The following is a 21116-nucleotide window of genomic DNA, read 5'->3' on the forward strand; positions in this document are numbered from 1 at the left end:
GGTTGGGAGCCCCTAATTAAGGATATCAGGTCCTCAAGCAAGACTGAGAATCTGAGAACTTGAGGAAGGCCTCTGAGAAGTAGATTTGGCAGGTAAAGCTTTTGAAAGTTTGGCAGCTTTAGCCCTGGAGAAGGCCTTAATAGACATAGAAGCTGGGGGCCTAGCTGCCCCACGTGCAGGTGTAGATATGCCCAATGGAATGGTGTCGGACAAATTTTGAGCGCTAGCTTCGGTAGGGATTTCTGAAGGCGGCTCGGCCGGGGCCTTAGTGGCCTCGGTTGTCGGAGGTGAGGTTTCTGTCGTAGGAAGAACCGAGGGCTCGGTTTCAGCCGAAACCGAGACACTCGCGGTAGGCCTAGCCGTGGTTTCAGCCGAAAATGCGGGCCGCGAGTGTCGGTCCTTTTCCCTGCGTTTTTTGGCCAAATGCGAAGTCGGAGTCTCCGACGGCATTTTATATGCAAAAGCGGAACCGAAAAATTCTTCTGCAAACTCCGACCGACGTCTAAGAGTCCGTCGGTTGAAGGAGGCACAGGCTAAACAAGCTGATACGTCGTGGTCTGGGCCTAATCAGGGAAGGCAGTAAGAATGGAAATCCTTATGAGGTATTTGTTTCCCACAAGTTAAACAATTATTTACTTTGTCTGACATCGGCTGAGGCAAGAAAGAGTCCCCAACGGGGTACTTGGCTTTTTTCGAAGTATTCGGTAGCTGAAATCTCTGGATCTGACCGACCGGCACTTGCGAACAGCTTCTGCTTCGGGCACCGCGCGGCAAGAAAGACTGAGGAAAATGGCGTCGGCTGATGCCTTCATACCCCAGTAGCTATGACGTCGGGGAAAGTGCGACATCAGCCAAAGCCAGACCCAGACTTTGGAATCCGGCCGACCGAAGGGCTGCCTGAGGCAGGACAACCCATATGTTATGACTGCAGATGCATCCTTGAAGGACATGAAGAATTAGAGGCAGGGTCCATGGTGGGGAATGCGTCAGGCTCCTCAGGAGTGGGTACCAGTGTTGTCTTGGCCAGTCTGGAGCAATGAGAATCATCTTGGGTCTGTCTGCTCTGGTTTTTAATAGAACTTTGGGCAGCAGAGGAAGAGGTGGGAAGGCATAAACCGTCATTGATGTCCAACTGAAAGAGAGTGTCCACTCTCCAGGCCTTTGGATGAAAACTCCTTGAGCAGAATTTGGTCAATTGGTGATTTTTGTGGGAGGCAAAGAGATCTATGTCTGGCCTTCCCCATGCTTGAATTATCTCTGTAAAAACTTGAGGATGCAACTTCCATTCGTGTGGAGCTGTCACATTTCTGCTTAGGTTGTCTGCCAGCATGTTTTCCTTGCCTGGCAAGTACTGTGCTTGTAGTTCGATTTGTAAGTCCAGGGCCATGTTCCAAAGTGACATGGCCAGCCTGCATAGGGGGTATGAATGGGTTCCTCCCCTGTTTATGTACCACATTACTGTGGTGTTGTACGTCCTTATCAATAGTTGACCTAGTTGCAGAAGGTCTTTGAAAGCTATAATAGCATTTATTACTGCTAGCATTTCCTTTTGACTGATGTGAAGGTGCTTTTCTTTTTGGGACAATTTGCCCTGAATGCCATGTGCGCCCCCCAGGCGTAGTCAGAGGCGTCTGTTGTGATGACTTGATTTGCTTGAGGCTTGCTGAATGGGAGACCTGTGTTTGTTTGGCATGCTTGAGCCCACCACAGAAATTCCTTTTGAAGACATGGAATTAGTGGCATTATTGTTTCCAAACTGTGGCTGTGTTGAGACCATAGGTTTTTTAGGTACCATTGAAGTTTCCTCATATGCAGCTTTGCACATGGGATTAGTAAGATGCAAGATGCCATGAATCCCAGAGCCTGCAGGATTTTCCTTGCAGTCAGCCTGGTGAAATTTGCTAGTGTTCTGAAGTACTGAGTTAGTTGCCCCTGCTTCTTTGGCGTGAGGTAGGCCATCTGGGTGTTTGTGTCCAAATTGGCACCCAGGAAAATTATCTTCAGAGAGGGTATTAGTCTCGATTTCTCTTTGTTGACTGTGTATCCTAGAGAGTTTAATAACATTATTACATAAGCCAGATGTTTCAGAAGAATGTGCTTGCTATCCGCTTGGATCAGGCAGTTGTCCAAATAAGGGTATATTTGTATCCCTTGAAGTCTGCAGTAGGCAATTACTGATGCCAGGCATTTCGTGAATACTCTGGGCGCAGTAGATAAACCAAAGGGCAATGTAGAGAATTGATAATGGGTTGAACCTGCAAGAAATCTGAGGTATCTTCTGCAATTTTGTCTGATTGGGACATGCAGGTTTGCCTCCTTGAGGTCCAATGTTACCAGCCAAGACTCCTTGCCCAGCATGGGAAGAAGCTGCTGTAAAGTGAGCATCTTGAATTTTGGTACGAGTAAAAATGTGTTTAGGATGGATAGGTCCAAAATAGGTCTCCAATCTTTTCCCTTCCTTGGCACCAGGAATAGTCTGGAATAAAAACCTTGACCTTGTTCGTGAGTAGGTACCTCTTGAATAGCTTTCATGTCTACGAGATCTGAAATTTGTCTTTGTGCCTCTGCCCTTTGATTGTGTGGCAGGTTTGGCATGCCTCTCATTTTTGGAAGGGTGTGAAAATGGAATCTGTAGCCTCTGTCTATAATGTCCAGGATCCATTTGTCTTTTGTGACAATATGCTAATTTTTTGTAAATAATGCCAGTTTTCCGCCTAAGGGTGCTGCCATTTGAGCCTTGCTTGGCATGCAAAGGGGAAAGTCATTGGGTTTGCTTTCTGAATGGCTGCGAATTATCCTCACCACCTCTTTGTGTAGGAGCTTGCCATTGTCTGCCTCTAAACGATCCTTGGGATTGCCCTCTGCCCCTCGGGCGCCTGTATCTACCGCTTTGGGGTCTGTCCATGGCTGGAAAGGACCAATTTTTGGAAGGCTAATTTCTACTGAAACGTGGGGGTTGTACCTGTAGAAATTCTTTCACTGTTTGCATTGATTTAGCCTTTTCCTCCATTTTCCTTAATACCTCCTCAGCATTAGCACCAAATAATACATCCTTTTGTAGAGGGGCATCTAGTAATTTAGTTTTGACATGATCTGGTAAGGTTTGTTCCTTGAGCCAGGCATGTCTACGTATGACTGATCCTGTAACAGCAGCACTACATGACGCCTCTAGAGCATCAAAACCACATTATAAGGTATGTTTACCCACTTGTTCTGCACTATGCATCAAATCCTGCAACTCCTTCAAGTCTGGTTGTTCAGGTTGTGACATTTTACTTCTCAATTGTGATAACAGAAACTGTTGGTACTTTAGCATATGGAACTGGCAGTTTAATGCCCTCTTGGTTAAGGTGGCCGAGGTATATACCTTTTTTCCCCACCTTTCTAAGGATCTGGAATCTCTCTCGGAAGGTAATGGATTTTTTAGCAGTGGAGGCCTTAATTCCCTTGGGGCCCTGTGAGATAGTTTCTGGGTCAGCAGCATGGCTTTTGTATAAAAATTGGTGTGAGTCAAGAACCCGGTAGTACCTGTCAGACTTGACTGGGGCTGGAGGTAAGGAATCCGGGTTAAGGCAGGCCTCTGAGTACACATTATTACATAAGCCAGATACTGAGGTAGCAAGAGAAATTCCCTAAGCCTTTTCTTGGAATCGGAATAATCTTGGCCTTCCCAGTGGAAGTGTTCCCTTAAGGTATGCAAAGTTTCCCCAAATGAGTAATCCTCTAGGGGGGAAGCAGAGGGAATGGACTCCTCCGCATCAGAGTCTTCAAAAGGGGAGTAAGAATGTTCCTGTTCATCAGAGTGCTCTGATATAATGGAGCCCTGATCAGAGGAGGGGGATTCTTCCTCCAGTCTTGGGCTTTTGTCGGGGGGGGGGGTTGAGAACCCCTGATAAGAGTAATTAAATCCTCAGCCATTTTAAGCATCTGTTTTTTAGGCATGGGGCCTGGAGATGGGCCCTGTGTAGCTTGTCTCTTAGAATGTATGGCTGCTTTAGACTTAGTGAAAGCCTTGATGGAAAAAGAAGAGGAAGGTCTGAAGACACCTTGAGAGGAGGTAGACCTGTCCACATTTTGAGATTCACCACCAAGAGTGGCTTCGGTATCTGTAGTCGATGTGTGGGCCGAGGAGCCTGCGACCTCGGGCACAGAAGACACCACCAATGAAGTGTCGTCTGTAGTTAGGGGCTGCGTAGGCGCCTCGCTGAGAACCGGACCACCTGTAGTCAGCTTTGGCGTGATGTCGGTAGAGGCCGCGGACCTCTTGTGTCGGTCCTTATCTTTGCGCTTTTTAGACAAAACTGGAGTCGGAGTATCCGACGACATAATATAGTTAAATTTTTTGCCAAAATAATGCTGGGCGAACTCCGCCCGACGCTTAATGGTGCGTTTGTTGAATGTAGCACAAAAACGACAGACCGAGACGTCGTGGTCTGGGCCTAAGCAAGGAATACAGAGGGAATGAAAATCCTTATGCGGTATTTGCTTTCCACATGAAATACAATTATTAACTTTGTCTGACATCGGTCTGAGGCAAGAAAAGTTTCCCCAACGGGGTACTTCGCTTTCAAGAAGACTTTGGTTGCAAAATTTTTGTAATTTCAGGAGCTGGCCGACTGGCACTTGCGAACTGCTTCTGCTTCGGGCACAGCGCGGCAAGAAAGACTGAAGAAAATGGCGTTGGCTGGTTCTTTTATACCCCTGTCGCACTGACGTCAGGGAAGAAGCGACGACAACCGACGCCGGACCTAGAATTTGGAATTCGGCCGACCGAGGACCCACCTGATGGCAGGAGAACCCATCTGTTATGACTGCAGCTGTATGCACGATGAACATCAAAACTAAGCTAGAAGGCTTCCCTCCAACTCAGAAGGGCTTGGGGGCTCAGAAGCCTACAAACAGTCTAAACCACCTAACAGGAAAGGCAGGAAACAAGCTTGAATGTTTCTTTTTTTTTTTTTTTTTTTTGGTTCTCTTTCCCAGATGCCCTCTTTGTACACAGTAGGAGTGCCTGAAATCAGAACATGATCTCACTGCACTCAGTTGAGTGAGCAAATGAGATGCGCCCAGAAGGAGTATTGAAACACAAATTTACAACAGGGGCGGGCAGTTTCAAAGCCACTAAGATTAACACCAAAACAAACAGGGAGGGTGGGTAGGAAAACTAACTGAAGAACAGAGTCAAAACTTCCAGTTCAGTTAATAATCATGCAACACAGTTAACTCAATTTAAATACTGTATTATTTGAAAAAAAGTACAGATGTTATTTAAATTCTCTTATACGTCCAGTTGAATACAGCTATTTCTTAGCCGGCCAAATCTGAGGTTTTTAAGCAGAAAATATTTCAAACTGTAGCACTTAAATAGGCAAGGACAGGAAATGAAAGAATGTGGCTACCCCCACACCTGCAATTACTAACAAATAATAAAATTCAAGCAAGCACTGACTGAAGAACAGAGTCAAAACTTCCAGTTCAGTTAATAATCATGCAACACAGTTAACTCAATTTAAATACTGTATTATTTGAAAAAAAAGTGCAGATAAAGGTACTTAAATTCTCTTATACGTCCAGTTGAATACAGCTATTTCTTAGCCAGTCAAAGCTGAGGTTTGTAAGCAGAAAATATTTCAAACTGTACCACTTAAATAGGCAAGGACATGGGAAGAAATATCCAGGGAATTGTTATGGCTAGGCTTGTATAGGCCCCTAGGGCAGATAGCCTAGTACCAACCTATGAATGGACAAATCTGATATCCAGGGAACCTCCAAAATAACTGTGGAAGACTTATTCCAGTCTCAAGGAAGAAAAGGCATGTTCATCACTTGTGTGCGAGGGAATAAACACTTCTACCACCAATACAACAGTAAAACTATATTATCAAAATGTTGATGCACGTAAACTTGGTGACGCACCCAATTGATTTTCTCAACAAAATTCACTTAATACATCCCCAATCAAGACTCCTTGAAACACTGAGCCATGATATAGATTAGAGAAGAAAACCATTTTTAAAACTGCACACATTCAACTTTGTTTCAGTGTTAGAGATTTTTTCAGTGAATTGAATGTTCAAAAAACTACAAACACTGTACAAGCTAATCTGTTTTTATGCAGATACCAAACAGTAAAGCAAACATTCATCTGAACAGGATGTTAACCAATTCAAGTGTACCGATAACAGAGAGCAAATCACATGAATAATTAAGACAGAAAAAAAATTATAAAAAAAATGCTAGAATATAATGTACGTCCAAAAAATTCAAAATTAATTTTCCGAGATGGGAGATGCATATTACGAGACAATTGGGATATGGAAGTTGTACCAAAGCTGACTAAATTCCTGCATGAAAAACCTGCAGCACAGCAAGAATTATAGATCACTGAAGTTGGTCTGATGCGGTAAGCCCTTTAAAAGAAAAAAAATAACGTATTCCCCAAGATAAAAGAAACTATTACAAGACTGAAAAAAAAATCTGATATTTAAATGTACTGGTACAATGAAACCAGTGGTGACACTTCTTACCTTTTAAGCTCAGAGTCTGTAACTGAAACAGTTTTCCCATTTCAAAAGGCAGAACTCTTAACAGGTTGTTATTTAAGTGCAACTCCCTGCACGGAAAAAAAATAAGTCCAAGTCACAATTTCCTTGTCTAAACTTCATATACATTACAGATAACTACTAAATCACATTTAAAATAAAGAACATGCAACTGTTATGAAAACAATATGCAGTACAGAAAACGATTGCGGGATTTTTTAAATTTGGGGTAACAGTCTACAGTCATTTAAAAGTACCTCTGTCAAGAAAGGAGAGAGGAAAGGGCAGTTATGGTTATAGAGCTGGAGGGGGGGTAGCAGCCTGGGAAAACTGTACATCCCGAGCCGTTTGAAAGCCTGCAGGCAAAGTTCCTACAGCCCAAGCTCTAAAACAGATCCACGTTTGTCTTGACTAAAATTTAGCCAACAGCGTCCTTTCTTCTCTCCTTAGGAAAAGCTTGTGAAACTAAAGAAGCTGGAGGGAAACGCACAAAGACCACGTCCCCACCCACCTTCAGAATATGCCCTGCATTCTGGCCATAAAGCTCAGGACGTGTGCATTCTCTTAGGTGACCAAAACCTGAACAGCACTCCACAGTCAAGTCACTAGACTGATTTGACACCATGAATCATAATGCACCACAGCAGCTAAGTCACTAGACTGATTTGACACCATGAATCATAATGCACCACAGCAGCTAAGTCACTAGACTGATTTGACACCATGAATCATAATGCACCACAGCAGCTAAGTCACTAGACTGATTTGACACCATGAATCATAATGCACCACAGCAGCTAAGTCACTAGACTGATTTGACACCATGAATCATAATGCACCACAGCAGCTAAGTCACTAGACTGATTTGACACCATGAATCATAATGCACCACAGCAGCTAAGTCACTAGACTGATTTGACACCATGAATCATAATGCACCACAGCAGCTAAGTCACTAGACTGATTTGACACCATGAATCATAATGCACCACAGCAGCTAAGTCACTAGACTGATTTGACACCATGAATCATAATGCACCACAGCAGCTAAGTCACTAGACTGATTTGACACCATGAATCATAATGCACCACAGCAGCTAAGTCACTAGACTGATTTGACACCATGAATCATAATGCACCACAGCAGCTAAGTCACTAGACTGATTTGACACCATGAATCATAATGCACCACAGCAGCTAAGTCACTACACTGATTTGACACCATGAATCATAATGCACCACAGCAGCTAAGTCACTAGACTGATTTGACACCATGAATCATAATGCACCACAGCAGCTAAGTCACTAGACTGATTTGACACCATGAATCATAATGCACCACAGCAGCTAAGTCACTAGACTGATTTGACACCATGAATCATAATGCACCACAGCAGCTAAGTCACTAGACTGATTTGACACCATGAATCATAATGCACCACAGCAGCTAAGTCACTAGACTGATTTGACACCATGAATCATAATGCACCACAGCAGCTAAGTCACTAGACTGATTTGATACCATGAATCATAATACACCACAGCAGCTAATGATGCCTTCCTTCACTAGCTGAGCTGATGTCAAAATGGAGTTAAAACAGCCAAGGTCACCAAGATTTATGGTCATCCTGTACACAAGGACCAAAGTTACCGATTTATGGTCATGTAATGTGGATGGATTATGCTCCTCCTTTGCACGTTATTTTACCATATGATGACACAGCATACTCATTTACCTGACAATCACCTTGTTTCAGGCAATTCCTGAATTCTGTGAACATCTAGCCCACCACCCACCACTTCTTTCAGCTTAAATACAGAGAGGGAGAGAGACCAAAGACCTTGAACAGAGTGACTTTAGGAGGGCATCCCTCCCAATCTCAAATCGGATGCACCTATCAATCAGAAATTTAGCATAGCAGAGAAACGTTTCCAGTAAATACCACCACATTAACAATTGGCATACAGCTTTACTCAATGCCCTCAGTAAGTGTTGCATAAACCTTTCAATTGAGGGAAAGGTCAGACTTCTAAACTGCTTCTTTTAAGAGTTACTGCTTTCCTTTTTCAAGGCCAGTAGAGAAAAAACACAGAGTCACATAAAATGGAACTTTCTAGAAAGCACCAACCTATAAGATTTCTTCACTGCAGCTTTACTGGAATATTTAGTTTACTCAAACATGTTAATATTTCAGGTTTAAAATATGCCAGAAGTGAGTGCACACAAAGAAAAGACTCACAAAAGTAATTAAAGTTAATGCGCTGTGATCTACTTAAATGTACATATCCTGTGGAAAAGTTAAGTATTTCATCAGAATCTTGTTACAGACAACGCAAAAAGTACAGTTTTGTACCTACCATAAATGTAGATGTTAGAGTGCTAATACAGCTGCAGTCATAACAGATGGGTTCTCCTGCCGTCAGGCGGGTCCTCAGTCAGCCGAATTCCAAAGTCTAGGTCCGGCGTCGGTTGTCGCCTCTTCCCTGACGTCAGTGCGACAGGGGTACAAAAGAACCAGCCGACACCATTTTCTTCAGTTTTTCTTGCCCCCGATGTCAGGTGCCCCCAGAAAGAAGGCAATACATAAAATTATGTAATAATGCAATGCAATATAATCAAAGACCAGTAGTTGCAAGCAAATACACCATAAAAGAAGACCCCTAGAGGGGCAGGAGGGAGGGAAACCTGGACTGCAGCTGTATTAGCACTCGAACATCTACATTTATGGTAGGTACAAAACTGTACTATGTTCATCGTGCATACAGCTGCAGTCATAACAGATGGGTAGAATCCCAAAGCTAAGAAAGGGGTGGTAGGCACCTATGTGGAGCTAGGAGGAGCCAAAATGCCCTGCAAGACTGCAGTGGCAAAGCCTGCTCTAGATTTGGTGTATAAGGGTAGGTTGTAGTGCTTAGAGAAGGTATGCACAGAACTCCAAGTGGCTGCTTCTAAAATATCCTTGGTAGGAACTCCTCTGAGGAAGGCTGCAGAGGTGGCTGTGGCCCTGGTAGAATGAGTTCTAATGCCTATAGGTACAGTTTTGCCATGAAAGGAATAGCAAAAGGGTATGCAGTGGGCTATCCATTTTGAGATGGTCTGTTTGGATATTGACTTTCCTTGAACTCCTACCGCATAGGCCACAAAAAGCTGTTCTGATTTTCCGGAAAGGTTTTGTTCTGTCCAAATAATAACGCAGTTGTCTGTGGATGTCCAAGGAATGCAGTAATCTCTCCCCTTTGTTTTGAGGATTAGGATAAAAAGTAGGTAAATGTATGGCCTGATTTAAAGCTACCCTGGATACCACTTTAGGCATAAAGGACGGGTTGGTAAGTAAAGAAACTCTGTCCTGATGGAAGATGATAAAAGGCTGGACAGCCATAAGAGCCTGTAGTTCTGAAACTCTACGAGCTGAAGTGATAGCCAGAAGGAAAGCTGTTTTCCAGGACAAATATTGTAAATCTGATGAGGCAGCTGGCTCAAAAGGAGGCAAAGTCAGTTTTTCCAGAATGAAATTAAGATCCCAAGCAGGTATTGGTTGTTTTCTTGGAGGTCTTAAATTCTTAGCCCCTCTGAGGAACTGTCTTAATAGAGGGTGAGAGAATAAAAGGTGGATCAGTGTTGTATTCTGCAGAAATGGCTGAGGCATGGATTTTGATGGAGAACGAAAGTTCACTGCTTAGCAGTTCAGTCAAATATTGTAGTATTTGAGGTAAATTCAGTTTTCCAGGGCACTGACACTTTTTCTCATTCCAAACACAAAAACGTTTCCATTTTGCAGAGTAAGCTTTTCTAGTTGATGGCCTTCTGGCCTCCAAAATGACATCCTGCACCTCCTTGGAGAGCAGGGCCTGCTGCGATGCTAAGGAATCTTCCATGCGGCTAGATTGAGTGTTTTCAGCTGACTGTGAAGAGTTTTGAAACTGTGCTGAGTCAGAAGAAGAGGCATTAGAGGCAGGGTCCACGGTGGGGAATGCGTCAGGCTCCTCAGGAGTGGGTACCAGTGTTGCCTTGGCCAGTCCGGAGCAATGAGGATCATCTTTGGTCTGTCTGCTCTGGTCTTCAATAGGACTTTGGGCAGCAGAGGAAGAGGTGGGAAGGCAAAAACTGCCATTGATGTCCAACTGAAAGAGAGAGCGTCCACTCTCCAGGCCTTTGGATGGAAGATCCTTGAGCAGAATTTTGTCAATTGATGTTTTTTGTGGGAGGCAAAGAGATCTATGTCTGGCCTTCCCCATTCTTGGATTATTTCTGTAAAAACTTTTGGATGCAACTTCCATTCATGTGGATCTGTCATATTCCTGCTTAGGTCGTCTGCCAGCGTGTTTTCCTTGCCTGGCAAGTACTGTGCTTGTAGTTCCATTTGTAAGTCCATGGCCATGTTTCAAAGTGACATGGCCAGTCTGCATAGGGGATAAGAATGTGTTCCTCCCTGCTTATGTACCACATAACTGTGGTGTTGTCTGTTCTTCTCAATAGCTGGCCTGGTTGTAGAAGGTCCTTGAAAGCTGTAATAGCATTTATCACTGCTAGCATTTCTTTTTGATTGATGTGAAGGTGCTTTTCTTTTTGGGTCCATTTGCCCTGAATGCACCGGTCTGTCATGTGCCCCCCCCCCCCCCCCAGGCGTAGTCCGAGGAGTCTGTTGTGATGACTTGATTTGCTTGAGGCTTGCTGAATGGAAGACCTGTGTTTGTTTGGCATGCTTGAGCCCACCACAGAAATTCCTTCTGCAGACATGGAATTAGTGGTATTATTGTTTCCAAACTGTGGCTGTGTTGAGACCAAATGTTTTTTAGGTACCATTGTAGTTTTCTCATATGCAGCTTTGCACATGGGATTAGTAAGATGCAAGATGCCATGAATCTCAGAGCCTGCAGGATTTTCCTTGCAGTCAGCCTGGTGCAATTTGCCAGTGTTCTGAAATATTGAATTAGTTGCCCCTGCTTCTCTGGCGTGAGGTAGGCCCATCTGGGTGTTGTGTCCAAATTGGCACCCAGGAAAATTATCTTCCGAGAGGGTATTAGTCTCGATTTCTCTTTGTTGACTGTGTATCCTAGAGAGTTTAATAACATTATTACATAAGCCAGATGTTTCAGAAGAATGTGCTTGCTATCTGCTTGGATCAGGCAGTCGTCCAAATAAGGGTATATTTGTATCCCTTGAAGTCTGCAGTAGGCAATTACTGATGCCAGGCATTTCGTGAATACTCTGGGCGCAGTAGATAAACCAAAGGGCAAAGCAGAGAATTGATAATGGGTTGAACCTGCAAGAAATCTGAGGTATCTTCTGCAATTTTGTCTGATTGGGACATGTAGGTATGCCTCCTTGACGTCCAATGTTACCAGCCAAGACTCCTTGCCCAGCATGGGAAGAAGTTGCTGTAGAGTGAACATCTTGAATTTTGGTACGAGTAGGAATGTGTTTAGGATGGAAAGATCCAAAATAGGTCTCCAATCTTTTCCCTTCCTTGGCACCAGAAATAGCCTGGAATAAAAACCTTGACCTTGTTCGTGTGTAGGTACCTCTTGAATAGCTTTCATGTTTATAAGATCTGAAATTTGCTTTTGTGCTTCTGCCCTTTGATTGTGTGGCAGGTTTGGCATGCCTTTCATTTCTGGAAGGGTATGAAAATGGAATTTGTAGCCTCTGTTTATAACGTTCAGGATCCATTTGTCCTTTGTGACAATATGCCAATTTTTTGAGAATAGTGCCAGCTTTCCTCCTAAGGGGGCTGCCATTTGAGACCTGGTTGGCATGCAAGGGGGAAAGTCATTGGTTTTGCTTTCTGAAAGATTGCGAGTTGTCCTCACCACCTCTTTGTGTAGGAGCTTGCCATTGTCTGCCTCTGTACGAGCCTTGTGTTTGTCCTCTGTCCCTCGGGCTCCTGTATCTGACTCTTTGGGGTCTGTCTGTGGCAGGAAAGGACCAGTTTTTGGAAGGCCAATTTCTACTAAAACGTGGGGGTTGAACCTGCAGAAATTCTTTCACAGTTTGCATTGATTTAGCCTTTTCCTCCATTTTCCGTAATACTTCCTCAGCATTTGCCCAAATAGTACATCCTTTTGTAGAGGGGTGTCTAGTAATTTAGCTTTGACATGATCAGGCAAGGCTTGTTCCTTGAGCCAGGCATGCCTACGTATGACTGAGCCTGTAACAGCAGCTCTACATGAGACCTCTAGAGCATCAAAACCACATTGTAAGGTATGTTTACCCACTTGTTCTGCACTATGCATCAAATCCTACAACTCTCCATGTCTGGTTGTTCAGGTTGTGACATTTTACTTTTCAATCGAGATAACAGAAACTGTTGGTATTTCAGCATATGAAACTTGACAGTTTAAAGCCCTCATGGATAAGGTAGCAAAGGTATATACCTTTTTTCCCCACCTTTCTAAGGATCTGGAATCGCTCTCGGAAGGCAATGGGTTTTTGGCAACGGAGGCCTTAACTCCCTTGCGCCCCTGTGAGATGGTTTCTAGGTCAGCAGGATGGCTTTTGTATAGAAATTGGTGCGAGTCAGGAACCCTGTAGTACCTGTCAGGCTTAACTGGAGCTGGAGGAAGAGAGTCCGGGTTAAGGCAGGCCTCCGAGTAAACATCATCTAGGATGTCCAGGACAGGAGGTATAGCCAGAGGCCTGTGCTGGGGTAACACAAGAAATTCCCTGAGCCTTTTCTTGGAATCCGAATAATCCTGGCCTTCCCAGTGGAAGTGTTCCCTTAAGGTATGCAGAGTTTCACCAAATGAGTACTCCTCAGGGGGGATACAGAAGGAATAGATTCCTCTGCATCAGAGTCTTCAAAAGGGGAGTAAGACTGTTCCTGATAATCAGAGTGCTCTGAAATAATGGAGCCCTGATCAGAGGAGGGGGAATCTTCCTCCACTCTGGGTCTTTTGTCCGGAGGTGGCTGAGAACCTCTGATTAGAGTAATTAAATCCTCAGCCATTTTAAGCATCTGTTTCTTAGGCATGGGGCCTGGAGATTGGCCCTGTGTAGCTGGTCTCTTAGGATGCATGGTAGCTTTAGACTTGGTGAAAGCCAAGATGGAGAAAGAAGAGGAAGGTCTGAGGACACCTTGAGTGGAGGTGGACCTGTCCACATTCTGTGTTTCAACTCCAAGCGTGGCTTTGGTATCTGTAGTCAGGGTGTAGGCCGAGGAGCCTGCGACCTCGGGTACAGGAGACACCGCCAAAGATGTGTCGTCAGTAATCAGGGGCTGCGTAGGCGCCTCGCAGAGAACTGGACCACGCGTAGTCGGCTTTGGCGTGGTGTCGGTAGAGGCCGTGGACCTAGAGTGTCGGTCCTTGTCTTTGCGTTTTTTTAGACAAACCCGGAGTCGGAGTATCCGACGACATGGTATAGTTAAATGCTTTCCCAAAATAATGCTGGACGAACTCTGCCCGACGCTTAATAGTGCGTTTGTTGAATGTAGCACAAAAGCGACAGACCGAGACGTCGTGGTCTGGGCCTAAACAAGGTATACAGAGGGAATGGAAATCCTTATGCGGTATTTGCTTCCCACAAGAAATACAATTATTAACTTTGTCTGACATCAGTCTGAGGCAAGAAAAGGTTTCCCCAACGGGGTACTTAGCTTTTTAAGACGATTTTGGTTCCAAATTTTTCGTAATCTCAGGAACTGGCCGACTGGCACTTGCGAACTGCTTCTGCTTCGGGCACCGCACGGCAAGAAAGACTGAAGAAAATGGCGTCAGCTGGTTCTTTTGTACCCCTGTCGCACTGACGTCAGGGAAGAGGCGACGACAACTGACGCCGGACCTAGACTCTGGAATTCGGCCGATCGAGGACCCGCCTGACGGCAGGAGAACACATCTGTTATGACTGTAGCTGTATGCACGATGAACATCAAAAGGAATCCCTTGCAGAGACATTACCACTACATTTTATGACACAAACAGCATGGTTTTCAGTACAGCTTCACTTCAGACTCTAAGGAAATTCCCAACATGCTCTTTGACACCCCAAAACCTGTCTTGTTACCCTAGTTGCTTTGCTTCACTAAATATAAACAAGACACTGATGTGACCCTTTCTTTTTCCTTCGCCCACATGCACGTCTGCAATAATAATGACTGCCAACATAAAGCAACTATGAAGCTACTAACCCACCTCAACACTATGAGGGCTTCTACAGCCATTAAGTGCCCTCATTCCCACCACTAACTACGGCATCATCTGCTAAAGCCACTGGGCTGCAGCCCAAACTGAACCTATGATGGCCAGTCTCCTGTCCAGGAGACTGTAGTGTCATGTTACATCCCTGCTCACAGCCAAGTGTTTCCATGTACAAAGCAGTCAGGCTTCTCTGAACACATTCTTATCTTCTGGTTTAAAGACATCTACCATCCTCCCATGCCAAGAGCTCCAAAACACAAATTTCTTACAAATCACAATCGGCAAAAAAGCATGCCTTGCTTTCACTTGCATTGTCAGATATAATATTTTCCATTACCCAACAAACACTACACAATACTTTTCAAAATCATCTCAGAATTAATGAATTCAAATCAAAACTTCTAAAAGCACCTTACTACATCTCACCATGTGATCTGTGTCATAAATGGAACTTCCTCCAAAATCTAGCTTAATTTTCCAAGACCTACATGATCTCAGTTCTGTTACCTATATGTACAAGATACGCCTGAATTCTAAATTGGGAATACATTAAAAATAACAGAATGGCACAATACACTGGAAGAGAACTCTGACAAGACAACTAAAAGTACAGTTGCGTACACTTACCATAACTGTAGATGTTAGAGTGTATTCACTGTTGCAGTCATCACACTTGGGTTATCCTGCCAGGGGTAGTCCTCAGTCGGCCCGAATAACAGAGCCTTTGTATTTCTTCGTCGGTTGCTGTCACTCCAGAACTGACGTCAGGTTGTAACTTGTATAAAATCAGGCAGTCGACGCCATTACGTCAGTTTTTCTTGCCCCACCTGTCAGGAGCCCCCAAACAGGGAGCTAGGTTATGGTGGAAGAACATTACCAGTAGAAAGTAAATACCAAAAATTCCCTGCAAGGAGAGAGAGAGACAAGGGGGGGTGGAAGAAGGGAACCGTACAGTTTTGTACCTACCATAAATGTAGATGTCCGATAGATATGCAACTGCAGTCATAACATATGGGTTGTCCTGCCTCAGGCAGCCCTCGGTCGGCCGGATTCCAAAGTCTGGGTCCAACGTCGGCTGATGTCGCATTTCTCTCCGACGTCAGAGCGGCTGGAGTACATAAGCATCAGCCGACGCCATTTTCTTCAGTGTTTCTTGCCCCAGATGTCAGGTGCCCTCCAAGGAAGGCTGTAATCAAATTGGAAGACAAAAACAGGATTCCAGACAAATAAGTAAGCAATAAACAGATACACCATAACAGATATCCCCAGCTAAGAGAAACAGGGATAGGAGTGGACCCAAGGCATAGAGGGGTATGGAGGGAAGGAAAATCTGACTGCAGTTGCATATCTATCGGACATCTACATTTATGGTAGGTACAAAACTGTACTATGTCCTTCAAGAATGCAACTGCAGTCATAACATATGGGTTGAATACCATAGCTTAGCTGGGGGAGGAGGAATGCTCTAGGAAAGAGATGGTGTGGCAATCAAACCCTGCAGGACTGCCGAAGCAAAGCCTGCTCTGGATCTGGAATATAAAGGGAGATTGTAGTGTTTGGAGAATGTATGCACAGAGCTCCATGTAGCAGCTTCTAGAATGTCTTTTGTAGGCACCCTCTTAAGAATGCTGTAGAGGTGGCTGTAGCTCTGGTGGAGTGTGGTCTGACATTGGCTGGAACATTCTTCCCATGGAAGGAATAACAAAATCTGATGCAATGTCCAATCCATTTTGAAATAGTCTGTTTGGAAATTGCTTTTCCTTGTACTCCAGGGCGAAGCTACAAAAGCTGATCAGACTTCCTACTGGTCTTGGTTCTGTCCAGGTAGTAGTGAAGTTGTCTGTGAATGTCCAACGTATGCAACAGTCTTTCCCTTCGCTCTCAGGATTGGGGAAGAAAGTAGGCAGGTGAATAGCTTGATTTAAAGAAACCCTAGATACCACCTTTGGCATAAAAGTAGGGTTGGTTCTTAAGGAGACCCTGTCTCTGTGAAAGATTATGAACGGTGGTGTTGCCATTAGGGCCTGTAGTTCCGAAACCCTTCTTGCTGAGGTAATTGCCAACAGAAAAGCTGTCTTCCATGATAAAAATTGTAAGTCCACTGAAGCTGCTGGCTCAAAGGGAGGTAGAGTCAGTTTTTCTAGGACAAAGTTGAGGTCCCAAGCTGGCACTGGAGCCTTTCTTGGTGGCTTAATGTTCTTGATTCCCCTGAGGAATTGCCTTAAAGGATGTGAAAACACAAGCGGATCAGTGTTATATCTAGCTGAGATAGCTGAAGCATGTATCTTTATGGAAGAATATGAGAGTCCATTCTGTAGCATATCTGCCAAATATTCCATAGGTTCATAGGCTCGTACTAGGCTATCTGCCCAAGGGCATTTATAAGCCTAGCCCAGAGTTTTTCTGGCTTTCGCCAACCCTTTAGTTTGAAGAAAACTATGCCCATTGTCTTGCTGTGCCTCTGTCAAGCAGACACACTGAGGTAATCCCTGGGGTATATCTGCGATCTCCCATCCATTGGTCAAGATTTCTCTTGAACATGGCCAGCGAGGTGCTCTGCCTCACATGTACCGGGATTTTGTTCCACAGCATAAGGAGTCTTTGGGTGATGAATCTGTCCCTCCAGCATGTCCTATTAATGACCGTGTCAAGGTTTAAGTCTCCCGCCCTTGTAGTTCTGAGGGATCTAGATTTTTTGAGGTGAAGCATGTTCATCAAATCTGGGTTTGACATGGCCTTGTATGTCAGGCACAGGTCACTTCTGAGCAGGCGGTAAGCGACTGAATAGAGCTGAAGTTCTTTCAGTCGGGCAGCATAAGACATATTTTTGAGACCCTTTATCCTTTTGGTGAGGAACTTTTGCTCTGCCTCACATGTACCGGGATTTTGTTCCACAGCATAGGGAGTCTTTGGGTGATGAATCTGTCCCTCCAGCATGTCCTATTAATGACCGTGTCAAGGTTTAAGTCTCCCGCCCTTGTAGTTCTGAGGGATCTAGATTTTTTGAGGTGAAGCATGTTCATCAAATCTGGGTTTGACATGGCCTTGTATGTCAGGCACAGGTCACCTCTGAGCAGGCGGTAAGCGACTGAATAGAGCTGAAGTTCTTTCAGTCGGGCAGCATAAGACATATTTTTGAGACCCTTTATCCTTTTGGTGAGGAACTTTTGGGGCCTTTCCAGCTGCTGCAGGTGTCGGGTCAGATACATTCCGAATGGAGCATTGTACTCAATCATTGGTCTGATGAGTGATGAGTACAGGGGGACGATGACCTCCCTTGATCTAGATGTGAATCCCATCATGATCAGGTGGGCAATGTAGAAGGTCTTCCTAACTACTTTAGCAACGTGAGTGTCAAACGATAGGTTACTGTCAACCTGAGTCCCCAGATCTCTGATAACTTCTTCTGTGCTCAGTGGATTGCCACCTATATGGTAGCTAGGGGTAACCTTGTTTTTCCCGAAGGGTATGACTATGCACTTCTTGGCGTTTAACTTTAGGCAATGGCTCTGGCACCAGTTATCCGTTTCTGTGAGACCCTTCTGAAGGATATCTGTGTCAGATGGGTTTTTGACTATGGCGCCCAGTTTGCAGTCATCTGCAAACTTTGTCAGCCATAACCCTCCTGTGTTTGCTTGTACTTCAGAAAAGTAGATGCCGAACAAGAGTGGGCCCAGGACTGAGCCCTGTGGGACCCCACTTGTGACAGGCTTTGAGTCTGACATAGCGCCAGCAACTCTGACCCTGTGGGTTCTGTCACTTAGCCAGTTTGCAACCCATCTCGTGATGTATGGGTTTACATTTAAGCTGATGAGTTTTTCGACGATACCTGAGTGGGGTATTGTGTCGAAAGCCTTTGCCAGGTCGAGGTAGGCTGTACGGACTGCCTTTCCCTCATCAATGGCCTTGGTGACTGTTCGAAAAAGTCGACCAAGTTTAAAAGGCATGATCTGCCTTTAACAAAGCCAAACTGGGTTGGATCCAAAGTCTGCAAGTTCCCTATGTCTTTATTTATGAGTTCCATTATGATCCTCTCCATGGCTTTGCAGATCAGGCTTGTCAAGCTGATGGGACGGTAATTTCCAGGGTCCAGGATGAGTGGGATGTTTAATAATGATGCATCATGTCCCTTGCTGGTATTCCAAATGCTGAATCTCTTCCATTTTGCTAAGTAAACCTTTCTGGTGCATGGTCTTCGAGCTTCTGTTAATATCCGCTGAACTTCCTTGGAGAGAGATGGATTGAGGTTATTCATGGGATCTCCCAGGCTGTTAGCTGCAGTGTCTGAAGGCTTGGATGCACTGTTTTGAAGTTGTGTTGAGTCAAAAGTAGGGGCCATTGGGGAAGGGCCCACTTTTTGTTGTGACATATGCTCCGTAGTAGTGGGTACCAGTGTTGTATTGGCCAGTCTGGAGCTATTAGGATCCCCTTGGGCCTCTCTGCTTTGATCTTTAGTAATACTGTGGTCATCAGTGGCAGAGGTGGGAATGCATAGATTTTTAGAAAGTTCCAGTTGAATGAAAGAGCATCTATTTTCCAAGCTTGTGGATGGTATGTCCTTGAACAGAATTTTTGTAGATGATGGTCGAGTTGGGAGGCAAATAGGTCTACTTCTGGCCTGCCCCATGTCGAGGTGAGTTGTGAAGATTTTCGGATGTAACCTCCACTCGTGTGGATCTATGAAAGTCCTGCTTAGGCTGTCCGCCAGCACATTGTCTTTGCCTGGAACAAACTGGGATTGCAACTGTATGTTTAGGCTCAGTGATTTTTCCCAAAGATTCATTGTCAGTCTGCAAAGGGGGTATGAATGGGTGCCCCCTTGCTTGTTTATGTACCACATCACAGTGGTGTTGTCTGTCCGTATCAGTAGATGGCCTTGCTGAAGTTGTTGTCGAAAGGCCTCGATGGCATGCATTACTGCCAGCATTTCCTTTTGGTTTATATGCAGATGTGTTTCCTTTGGAGACCATTGTCCTTGTATACATCTGCCCTCCATGTGTGCCCCCCATCCAAGGTCTGAGGCGTCTGTGGTCATGGTCTGTGTTATCTGAGGTTTTTTGAATGACATACCTGTGTTTGCCTGGCTTACCGAGGCCCACCATAGGAATTCCTTTTGTAGGCATGGAATGAGCGGTATGGTTGTCTCTAGGTTGTTGCTGTGCTGAGACCATAGGCTTTTTAGGTACCATTGAAGCTTTCTCATATGTAGTCTTGCTAATGGAACCAGGAGAATGCAGGATTCCATGTTACCCAGGGCCTGTAGGAATCCCCTTGCAGTCATCTGGGTGAGTTTTGCTAAACCTTTGAAGTAATGAGTTAACTTCTCTTGCTTGTCTTCTGTCAGGTAAGCCATTTGAGAGGCTGTGTCTAGATTGGCTCCTAAGAGGCAGTCGTCCAGGTATGGGTAAATTTGGATCCCTTGGAGCCTGCAATGAGCAATTACTGAAGCCAGGCATTTTGTAAATACTCTGAGTGCAGTAGATAAGCCAAATGGCAATGCTGAGAATTGATAATGCTCTGGCCCTGCAAGAAATCTGAGGTATCTTCTGCAGCTGTGTCTGATAGGGACATGCAGGTATGCCTCCTTGAGGTCCAGAGTAATCAGCCAAGACCCCTTGCCCAGCATGGGAAGGAGTTGCTGTAGAGTCAGCATTTTGAACTTTGGTACTATGAGAAAAGTGTTTAATGCGGACAAATCCAGTATTGGTCTCCACTGAGTTTCTTTTCTTGGAACAAGGAACAGTCTTGAGTAAAACCCCTGGCCTTGTTCTTGTTGTGGAACTCTTTCTATTGCTTTGATCTGAGCAAGCAGAGAAATTTGCTTGAAAGCCTCTGCCCTCTGGTTTTGTGGTAGGTTTGGCATGCCTTGTTTTCTTGGTAAGGTATGAAAGTGGAACCTGTAACCTTGGTCTATAATGTCCAAAATCCATTTGTCCTTTGTCAATCTGTGCCAATTGTCTGAAAACAGAGATAATTTTCCGCCCAAGGGAGCTTCTATTTGCTCCTTGGTCAGCGGAAGTAGAGGAAAGTCATTGAGATTGTCCCTGTGGGGCAGGAGAGACCCCTGTGTCACTTCTTTGGTTTGCTGGTTGCCATTGTCGTCCCCTGTAAGAACCTCTGTATTGTCCTCTTCCTCGGCCACGCCTGTTTTTACCCCTTTGAAATATTTCAGGATTAGGAAAGGACCAGTTTTTAGAAGGCCAATTCCTGCTGAATCTGGGTGGCTGAACCTGGAGGAAATCTTTGACCGTCTGAACTGATTTTGCTTTTTCCTCGATGGACTTTAATGAGAAGTTATGTACCTACCATAACGTTCTATGTTAGTTGTCTTCTCTCGCCTTCTTTCTTGCTTGATGGGTTCGGAGCCGATCCTCGGCTCCGACTCGGCACTTGCTAAGCTCGAGAGTCACTTTTACCAGCTCGAGGCAGCCCCATATC

General features: G+C 44.7%; 1 protein-coding gene across 2 annotated transcripts in view; it reads right to left on the reverse strand.

Annotated features, from left to right (window-relative positions):
* The window catches only part of CNOT6 (CCR4-NOT transcription complex subunit 6), a 1957714-nt gene that overhangs the window by 1357997 nt on the left and 578601 nt on the right, over nt 1-21116 (reverse strand). For both annotated transcript variants that reach the window (XM_044068935.1, XM_044068934.1), the window contains exon 4: nt 6528-6613. In XM_044068935.1, coding sequence (XP_043924870.1) covers nt 6528-6613 — 86 coding nt within the window. The remainder of the gene's footprint in view (nt 1-6527; nt 6614-21116) is intronic.

This window comes from Protopterus annectens, chromosome 4.part0, assembly GCF_019279795.1.
Source record: "Protopterus annectens isolate FY-2018-M chromosome 4.part0, PAN1.0, whole genome shotgun sequence".
Lineage (NCBI taxonomy): Eukaryota > Metazoa > Chordata > Ceratodontiformes > Protopteridae > Protopterus > Protopterus annectens.